The sequence below is a fragment of the Oryctolagus cuniculus genome, chromosome 5 (genome assembly GCF_051225735.1).
Source record: "Oryctolagus cuniculus isolate XC-2025 breed Fujian yellow rabbit chromosome 5, ASM5122573v1, whole genome shotgun sequence".
In the NCBI taxonomy this organism is placed as follows: domain Eukaryota; kingdom Metazoa; phylum Chordata; class Mammalia; order Lagomorpha; family Leporidae; genus Oryctolagus; species Oryctolagus cuniculus.
In genome coordinates, this window is record NC_142871.1 from 118,316,168 (window position 1) to 118,327,190 (window position 11,023).

Sequence of the window (11,023 nt, forward strand, 5' to 3'; positions counted from 1 at the left end):
TGATTTTCCTGTTGCCTAACTTTGTGACTTTGACACTTCTCTCTGTAACCTTTAATTTCCTCATTAAGAAAGTTATCATAGGGGCCAGTGTGTGGTGTAGCAGATTAAGCCACCACCAGCATTGCTGGCATTCCATATGGGCACCACTTTGAGTTGTGGCTGCTCCACTTCCCATCCAGTTCCCTACTAATGAATCAGGGAAAGCAGCGGAGGATGACCCAAGTGCCTGGGCCCCTGCACCCATGTGTAAGACACAGAAGTCCTTGGCTCCCGCCCAGTCCTGGCCATTGTGGACATTTGGGGAGTGAAACAGCAGATAAAAGACCTCTCTCTGTGTCTCCCTCTCTATATAACTCTGCCTTTCAAATTTTTTTAAAAAAAGAAAATTATCAATAATATGATTCACCTTAGTGCTGCTTTACAGATTTAGTGAATTCACACCAGTGAAGAGCTCACACACAGTCCTTAGTATGTTGTATGTGTTATTTGTGGTTATTTGTCATTGTTATTTTTTCTTGTTGTTATTTAAGACTCAAAGCTCTCTAAGACATAAACTATCCTATCTTCCTAACCTTATTTTGGATTTCGCTCTCCTGCACCCCACTCCCACTCACCACTCTAGCTCACTCATCCTGAGACTTGTCTAACACTTCCCTGCTCATTTGTTTTCACAGTTTCTTCCAGTTGGAGTGCTTGTCTTTATTTGATAAAACCTCCACAATATTTAAACACTAGCTGAGATGCATGTTTCCTCTTAAAGCTTTCCCCCGTCCCTCACACCTCATCAAAAGGAGAATTTTCTTTAGTGGCTTAAAACAACAAAACTGAATGTGGGCCTCTGTTGTAACACTTATGGTCTTTGTAATTCATGTATATGTGTTCTGTTCCCAAAGACCACTGGTTTTCAACCAGGGCGATTTTGCTTCCCCAAACCCTGTACGTATGGGGTGACTAGCTGATCCCATCCTCATTTTCATATTGAAAGTCTTGTGTCCCATGAATTCCCTGAGTCCCAGGCAAATCAGGGCAGTTTGGTCTCCTTAACCTTCACTGGAGATTTGCAGAATCCAGGCACATTTCTTTTCACATAGTTTGGGAGAGGTGGAGGCCTACTGGTAGTAAGTGGAGAACAGTGATGCTGTATCTATCTTCCAATGTGCAAGGCCACCCCCACAATAAATATTACCTGGCTCAAAATGTCAGTAATGTCAAGGATGAGCTACCTTAGCAGAAGCTGTTACACCTTTGTAAAATTTAGATGAGAGCCTGCTGGAATGTATAAATGAATGTAATTATGTCTTACCTCACAATAACTGTTAATTAAGTACTTATTTATCTCCTGATATATACTTAGGATGCTATACGATCCTTCTCAAAGAGATGATATCTGGTATCTGGTCCTTTATGAATTTTCAATGTTTGGAGCATAATACTATTTTGAGGGAAGAACAGAGAATAATTACAGACAATAAGCCATTGAGTAGAAAGCAATAACAGGAAACAAGATGTGTTTGAATATTTTTAATGTGGAACAGAGTGCTAAAAGAAGCAATACTATGTGTTTGAATATTTTTAATGTGGATCAGAATGCTAAAAGAAACAATACTATTATCCTAAGTTACATGTTTATCCCTTCTAGTTTGTAAATCATATCACTCTGTTGCGAATCCCACTTGCTAAGGACTTGGTTGTTCAGTTACAGAAATTGAGGTTTGTAGAAATGCCAGGCGAGGAGTTCTTTGCGTGGTTAGGGCTCAGTTTTCTGTTTCTCCTTCTCAACTGACCTTTGTTCTCATAAATTGATTAGTAATCCTTAAACCTCCCATGCGCACACTCAGTGTTACCCTTAACTCACACTTCTTTCTTTGTTTTTTAATCTTGCAATTTTTTTTTTTCTGAGAGAGGCAGAGTTCTCACATCTGCTTCTCACTCCATAAATGCCTGCAACAGTGGAGAGAGCCAAAGCTGCGAGCTGGAAACTCAGTCAAGTTCTCCTGTGTGAATGGTGGAGACCCAACTACTTGAGCTACCACCTTCTGTCCCCCAGATCTACAGTATCAAATAGCTGCAATCAGAAGTCAGAATCAGGACTCAAATCCAGCCCTGGCCATATGCCCACCCCTTACTTGTCAAGTTTTATCAGTTCTACAATGTCTCTCTCCCCATCTCTGTTCCATTTCACAGGGTATGTCTTTAGCTATCTAATGTCATATACTACTCTACTCCCTGTCTTTTTCTCTGTGGGACAGCATTTCCATTTCAAAATGTGCTTCTCTAAATTAGCCACCTAACAAAAAATTCCCCTTTTTTCCCATCTGAGAACAAATATGTCTCATCATCTATTTTAAAAATTATTTTATCTATAAGTAGTTTCTTCTCTCCATTTTTATAATAGTTCCCTCTTATTATTATCTTTTGTATGTAGCACAGTTTTACTTGTACCCAGATCCATTGCTATAAATTCTGTATCTTTGCTAATCCCAGCAGGGCTTTTACCATAGGGATTTATGATACAAGGCTCCTGATAACTATCATTGAGTAGATGATGAAGGCAGAGATGAAATAACTCTTCCTTATTTCCATTCTACCTTTCCAGAAATCCCTGGATTCCAGTGGTTCTTACAAATCTTGAAGAAATAATTCTTCATCTCTTCTAAAAAGCATGTAGAAAGTTCATACTGATTCACAAAATCACCTGCAGGCTAGTGACTACACATCTTTAGGTTGTCACAATGAGTGAAACGTGACTTCCAGCTTCCAGGCAGTGTTTTCTGTTGGCCACTTTGCTTCTTCTTCCAGTTGCCTCATCATCACCTTTATATTTGCAGGTCAACTACTACTGCAGCCTCAGTGCTGCCTTTTCCAGATCATGTACTGACCTTTCTCTGAGCACTGTCCACTGTGCTTCATAGAGCCCATGCACCCAATGTTAGGACTAGAAAACTAACATGTTGAAAAGGCAAACTCTGGACATCAACTTCAGGAACTCCTCATGTCTAACACTTTAGAGATCTGTTGACTATACAATGCACAGTTTTATTATAATATACATTTTTATGAACTTTTTGAATGACTCCTCAGATATATGGATTTAATTTCTTGTACCAAAATGAACTTATTTTTAAATTATGTTTCCAAGAACCTTTTGAATTACTCTCATATATGATATGCTTTGTAAATTTGAATTAAAAGGAACTGGCAACTTTTGTAAGTACAAATATGTAAGTATAAATATGTAAGAATGACAAGGAAATGATGGTCTCAAGATACCTGGAAACACACAAACAAAAAAAGCAAAACAGCTGAGGACTAGAAGAAATTTCCTCAAGTTCTCAGGAAGGAAAAATTATATAATTATTTGGAAATTATTCATAAATGGCATGCCCATATCACACAAGAAAATGATATGAGCATTTCTTATTTTAAAAACATGAATGATATGAACATTTCTTATTTTAAAAACATGTGTGAAAACTGATGAAATTTTTACTTAATATATACTAAATCTATCTTCTGTATATAAAGATAATTGAAAATGAATCTTGATGTGAATGGAATGGAAGAGGGAGCGGGAGATGGGAGGGGTGCGTGTGGGAGGGAAGTTATTGAGGGTGGAAAGCCATTGTAATCCATAAACTGTACTTTGGAAATTATATTTACTAAATAAAAGTTAAAAAAAAGTGAATGAAATCTAGCACTTATTCCTTAAGAACAACAACAAATACTGCTAGGGCAGGCATTGTGCAGCAGCAGGTTAAGCTGCCACTTGCAAGGCCAGCATTCTATATCAGAGTGCCAGTTCAAGTCTCAGCTCCTCCATTTCCAATCCAGATCCCTGCTGTTACCCTGAGAAAGCAGTGGAAAATGGTTTAAGTACTTTGGATCCTGGCTTCAACCTGGCTCAGCCCTGACTGCTGCAGCCATTTGGGGAGTGAACCAAAGGAATAAAAATCTCTTTCTCTGTCTCTCTGTCTGTCTCCCTCTCTCTCTCTGTATCACTCTGCCTTTCAAATGAATAAAATAAATTTTTAAAAAAATCTCTAAATAAGATAGAGTCCCAGTGCTATTTGCAACCAAGGTGCAATAACACATTTAACAATGGGTAATTAGAAGATTTCCTACTAAAACGAAGATAAAACATAATTCATTCATATTATAATTTTATAATGCCTATTTTGTGATGCTAAGAAATACAAGCAGATATGAAATAAAACTGTGTTAGAGATGGTTTACAGATGATACAATTGCCTAAAAAGAACTTAAAGGATTCAACCCTTAATTACTACAGTTTATAAATGTCATGAATAACAAATATAATATTAATCTACAAAAAATAATATTGTATAAGCCAATTGAGCACAGTTGGAAAGCATTATGAAATGTGCAATAGGAATCAAGATATACTATCTTGAAAACAATTATTAAGAGATATGTTGGACTTGTATTTTAAAAACCACATTTTACTGAATTAAGAGAGTATTTAAATACATAAGGAATTCTACACTATTTCTACCAGTGTTGCAGGCAGAGATTAATGTGCTACGCCATAATGCCAGCCCTATATGTTACTTTTCTTAAAATAATGTAATATTCAGGCCGGTGCCACGGCTCATTAGGCTAAACCTCCACCTTACGGTGCCAGCACACCGGGTTCTAGTCCCTGTCGGGGCACCGGATTCTGTCCCGGTTGCTCCTCTTCCAGGCCAGCTCTCTGCTGTGGCCAGGGAGTGTAGAGGAGGCTGGCCCTTAGAAGTGTTATGTATGATAAAAGAGAAAATGAATTGAAAGTACACAGCCTATAAATGGAGTTTGCAAATTTCACTGCTTAGAACACTTAACAGTCTACATTCATGCTTTAAATAAAAGTAAATTCCAGATAGGTAATAAATTAAATTAGGTTGACTGAAATATGTGAATTGCCAGAGTTTCCAAAAAATAATATAATAATATAATAGAGATCATCATGATACAATGGAAGAGCCATTGTATCATTTCCTTTTCCCTTTGTCTAATTTTCATAGTTTTCTTATTTATAATGCATGCACTGCTTACTAAAAATAACTGATATATTTTCACTTAGAGTAATAAATAACCCAGATAATGTTAAGCAATATAATTTGTTAGTTATTATGTATACCTTTTTAATGTGTGGGCAGGATTATCACCCCTATGCATCAATGACAAACCAATATGGAGTACATAATTCTCATTGGCTGACTAGCTTTCAGCCCTCTGTTTCAGACTCAGTTTAGGTTCAGTTATATTATAACTTTTGTACTGAATCCAAGTAATCAAGCACTGAGGCTTCACAGGGAACTGGGCTGGGAAAACCACAAACAGTCTAAAGGGAGGTAGAGAGAGGAAAGGGACTCATCACTAATGTTCTCATTGCAAAAGAAGCCAGGATTTAGCACCCACAAAAGTTTTAAAAATCAGGGGGACAGCATATATTCATTGTTCAAAAAGTTTTGGAAGTGAAAAGAAGTTTAAAACATCTGGAAAAGTCATAGCTGAGTATCAGTGGACCTGGAAGGACCCAGCTTGGAAGGAATGAGTCCTTGTTTTGTAGAGAAGGAATATGTGTTCCCCATATTTTATCCCATTCTCCAAAGCTCGATCAAGTCCTCCAAAGGGACTGGTAGATGCATGGAGGGGCTGCCTGAAATTCCATCCTTCCATTTTGATGGGGACTCATCCACTGGGTGGAGGTGGAAGATAGGCATTCCAATTCATATGTTTTGATACTCACTATCCTTCCTTCCCTACAACCCAAACATTCAGCTGCATGCCTTAGGACACATATCTGCTATAAATTCATTTTTTATCTAATTTGTCTGAGATCTAAGCTTCCTGTGGAGGTCTGAGATCAAAGAATCTGATTCCTTCTGATGTCGGCACTGACATATAATGTGTGCTGACTTAGTTCTGTCTATAACCTCACAGTGGGAGGCAGCCAGCCTCCCTGGGCACCTTTACACAGTGAACTTTCATTTTGGCTGGGGAGTCTGTCAGGTATGTTGCTGATTGGAGCTGCCATGTAAATAATTCATGGGAGATTTTTAAATGGTTTTGGATCTGCAAAGAAAAGCTATGCTTGCATTTGTCTTTTATGAATAGATACAGACTTGCAGAACAAGGGGAAACAGCTTTCCAGTGAGGGTCTCTCAAAACTGGAATAACAATATCTTCAATAGATTGACTATAGGTGACTTGCAGTGTTAGATCCCTCTTAGATGAAGTGTTATTGGTTTTACCAAGGGATTAAAATTCAAAGCCTTTCTTCCTTTTTAAATTTTGCTTCTACCTGACAATTTATTATTCTTGTCTTTGGTTATTTGCTGATCCTGGTAAACTACATCTTTCCTCCTGGTGTGAGCAGTAATTATGGAGATGAAATCAAGCGCAGTGCTTGACATAGGAGTGGGGCAGAATGAACAAGGTTGATAGCATAAAAAAATTTTTCTTCCCTGGGATAAATCTATGTCTGAAGAGGAAGATAAGACTAGTACACAAGGAAAAGTAACCAGTAACAAGCATTTGTGTTGGAGATCAAATGAGAAACTCCAGTCAATAAATATTGAAGTGCCAATCTATATAATTTGAACTGTCAAGTAATGCTTCCGAAAAAAGTTTCAGATCCAATAGGAAAACTAAGGTAATCTGAAAGTTTGTTTGAATTTAAGGAAGAGAATCATCCAACAGTTAGGTGACTTTGGCTAGCCAAAAGGATTGAAGACAATGAAAGGGAAAATATGAATAATATGGGCCTACTGGTGTATTAACCAGTGCATCATTGAAACAATATGAACAGGATGAATACTTTATCTCATTTTACTTATATTCATAAGACATTACTACCTTCTCGCATCCTCATCTCATTTTCTACCCATTAAGAAATTAAATTGGGATAAGATTGATATTCCTACCCCAAGTTATGTCTCTTATGGTATGATGCAGATATCATTACTGTCTGTTAACACAAACCAAGACAGTTCTCAATAAATTGACAAAGGACTGTGATACTCAGCTTAGTAAATTAACATTTGCATTGTGTATAAAATAGTGGTTAATGAATTTACTAGTAAAATGTAGGAAAAACATGGATGATCAATGGAAATGAAGGAATTGCCGATTCTCCCTCCAAGGATTTAGGACAAATCTTGAGATTTTTTTTTCTCATTCAGCATTTGAATGAAGCCTTTTGCATGTATGGCATACTCCCCTACAGGGATCCAACTGAGAAGTTTTCTTCATAACTGCCCATTGCTGTCTTTACACAGTATTATATGGTGCTTAGAGAATTCAACTCAAAAGTCTTAAATTCTGTAAAATAAATAATATCTGCCATTGCTTTTTTTCATGGTCTTGGGAAGTTACTAAATCTCCCTGTTCCTCAGTTGATGACCTTCTAAAAGGGACATAATAAAAGCACTTACTCGGCCGGTGCCGCGGCTCACTAGGCTAATCCTCCGCCTAGCGGCTCCGGCACACCGGGTTCTAGTCCCGGTTGGGGCGCCGGATTCTGTCCCAGTTGCCCCTCTTCCAGGCCAGCTCTCTGTTGTGGCCAGGGAGTGCAGTGGAGGATGGCCCAAGTGCTTGGGCCCTGCACCCCATGGGAGACCAGGAGAAGCACCTGGCTCCTGCCTTCGGATCAGTGCGGTGCGCCGATCACCCTCTGGCCATTGGAGGGTGAACCAACGGCAAAAGGAAGACCTTTCTCTCTGTCTCTCTCTCTCCTGTCCACTCTGCCTGTCAAAAAAAAAAAAAAAAAAAAAAAAAAAAAGTAATAAAGCACTTACTCCAGAGGGTATAAGGACTCAATCTTATATGTAACTTAGTTCTAAGCATGTGATAATTATTTAATTGCTCTATAAGTGTTACTTCAAATTAGTACAGGAAAGTTGGGGAAAAACACACCCCCAAATAAGCATTTTAATATGACTTTGTATAGTGTTTCTGTCTGTGTATGAAACAAGATAGCCACAGAGCTATCAATTTAGAGTATATCTTATTAAAATAAAACCCTAGATAGAGTAAAAAAAGATACTTCTAGAATATTTGATAATTTCCTTAAGTAGTCATGTGTGATGTTTGAGCCACACTAAGTTTCTATCTCATATCCCTACTTATAAGGTTTATGATTAGGGCCAGTCATACAACCCTCTGTGTATTTCTTACTCCATCTATAAAGTGAAGGTAATAATTATACTAGCTTTATAGCTAATTAAATGAGTATAGGAATTAAATGAGTAAATCATTGGAAAGCATTGGCATGAGTGCTTGGCAGACATGAGTGTTACTTAAGTATTAACAATCTGAATGAGGATAATTCTATAAAAATCAATACAGTGATGGTCTTTACCACATTGTAGGCTCTGGGTAGAATTTTGTATGCTTTCTATTATTTCATCTTCCAACAATCCTATGAAGTGGAGACTGTCATTAAGATTGTCTTACAGATGAAGAAACTAAAGCATAGAGAGGTTAAGTACAATTTGTACCTTTATTCAACAACTAAGAGATGAAGCAGGAAATTAACCACATGTATTTAATTCTAAGCTTGGACTGTTAGCTAATGTTATATAGCTTCTATAAACCATATTTCATAATAACATCATCAACCATTTTGGTATGTTTGACTTACTATGTCAATAAAATTCTTTATACTCCTATTTCATCATCATCATTTATTATACCAGTAACATGATAGATTAATTAACCCATTTACATATGGCAAAATCAAATTGTTAAATGCTTGTATAATATACCCTTCAAAGAATTGGGACCAAATAGGACAAAAATGCCTAAATCATCTGCTTACCAATGTTGTACTCTTCTGAGTTGTTTTCTAATTCTATTTAATGGGAAAATAACATCAATAAAATGTTAAGGGATAACAACATAATTAAAACAAGATTGTTAAATGAAGTATATGTTAGTAAATTATTAAGTAGCACCTGAGAAAAATATAAAATTATACAACTGAAACCCTTAGAGGTTAAGCAACAGAATGAAAGTCACAAAGCTAACTGGCAAATGGGGAACTTAAACTCTAATGTTGTGATCTGAGTCCAGTGTGACTTCTCTCCTACTATTACACAATCATACATAGATGATTTCTTTACATCACACCTACATGTGATTATATCTATACTTCTATAAAAATCAAAAATAGTGAAATTTAAGTTTGTCATAAAATCTATAGTAATACATAAGACTGATTTTTAGAGTTCACATTTATTAATATAGGTGTAGTAGTGGGTTGTCTTGTACAGAGAAGACTCACTGGTAAGTCCTAACTGTGGTGTAGTTTTCATATTTTAGTCATAATTACAACAAAAAAAACTTAGTTGATATAACCTGTTTTTCTAGGAAAGCAGTATTATCAGACTTCTATTAGATATATTTGGGCATGGTGTATGGTGCTATATTTTAGGAAGAATATATTTCCAAAGTTATTTGGGAATCTGTGAGCTGGTATATAATTCCAACTTTAGTTAGATGACCATATCTTGTCAGTAATGCTAAATATATAAAATGCATAATCAGCTGGTTCAAAACTAAATCCATTTTTTCCCCTTACTTCTTCTCTTCATAGATATGCTAGGCAAACTGAACCAGCTGGCTCACCAGTCACTGAACGGAGTATCCAGGAGGAAGGTTGGCCGACCCACTGCAGGACAGGAAACAACTGCTGTCCCTGTTCCCAGCGTCACTGGCATCACATCCCACAGGCACAGCTGCTCCCCAAGTTCTCCTGCTCAGCAGGTGTACATGCAGGAGAGCGGGAACTGGAAGGAGGCCCAGGAGCAGTTGCTCAGATATCAGCTGGCACGCCAGAATCAGCTGCTGCTGCTGTGCCCAGACCTCAAAGAAGGCAGACAGCAGTTGCAGGGGCAGAGTCAGCTAGGCAAAGAAGGTGGCAGCTTGGGGCCTTCCCAAGAGACGAAAACCGCCTGCGATGCCAGCGTGGCAGTCCATCTCCATTCAGCCCACCCAGATCCTATGCCAGAACAGCTGTGACCAGGGAGTGGAGTGGGCATCTTGATTCAGAAGCAGGATATTGTAGCTATTTCAAGATAATAAACACAGGATGTGAGGCCTGACCTGCAAGAACAACTAAGAAGGGAAAATGTGGACTTCAAATCCCCTTTTCAACATTAAAATGGAATAGGTTTATATGAATAGTTGTGAACAGTGTCTAGCAGATCTTGTATCTATCACTGATCCTAGATAAGAGCCAGGCAAATAATAGATTATCAATCATTTGTTAATGTTCTACTTGTTTTTAATATTTTTAATTTAAAAAAAAAACAATGTAAGGCTGTTATGTTCTTGATTTTGCCAACTGAGTGATGTAATTCTGACTTCTGCCAGCTGGAGTGTTATTAAGCTTTCTCTGGGATGATCACCCGCAATGCTTTGTAGTTCTCTTATGAAAAGAGTCATGAAAAGCCATGGTCAGGTACAGTTAATTCTGTAGTACTACAGAAACCCAATCCTTTATCTTTGAGGGGCACTTTAAGGACAGAACACGCTGCCTCTTGATCTTCAGAGCTTGTCTTCCAATCACAAGACAACTTCCTGTTTTTTTTAGCAAGTGGATTTTATTTCATGGTTTAATTTCAGTCGTTATTGGGAGCCCAACAGAACTGCAAACATAACAAGTTTGTGCCTGATGAGTATTTGTACATGAAGATTTAAGGACAAATATGTAAAAGTATTAACTCTGAAAAGGAAATTGTCCAAGGGCTTCAGTTATATTTTTCAGCAATTCTTTTTGTTAGTAGTTGGGTCAAATTTACAACTAAAGAAAAATTTATTGGGAGACCAGAGATAACAAAGCCATCAAGTGCACTATCTGTTACTCCTTTATCAAACAACTGCTTTCTTTGGAAAAAAATAATGCATACAGATCTCTAATGCAGTTGGGGGTGGGCAGAAATTACATCAGATGCAACCTCTTTAGGTGATAGAGGTTCTGATGGGCACCTGGACAGAGGATCAAATGATGCTGATAAAT

At 37.5% G+C, this 11,023-nt stretch overlaps 1 protein-coding gene across 22 annotated transcripts in view; it reads left to right on the top strand.

The window, feature by feature from the left end:
• PKHD1 (PKHD1 ciliary IPT domain containing fibrocystin/polyductin) overlaps positions 1-10,322 on the top strand; it is a 524,425-nt gene extending 514,103 nt beyond the window's left edge. For all 22 annotated transcript variants that reach the window (XR_016234007.1, XR_016234005.1, XR_016234006.1 and 19 more), the window contains one exon: positions 9,599-10,322. Coding sequence is in view for 19 of the 22 variants with exons in the window: in XM_089333174.1 (XP_089189300.1) it covers positions 9,599-10,023 (425 nt within the window). In the remaining 3 variants the exon portion in view is untranslated. The remainder of the gene's footprint in view (positions 1-9,598) is intronic.
• Positions 10,323-11,023: the final 701 nt, after the last annotated feature.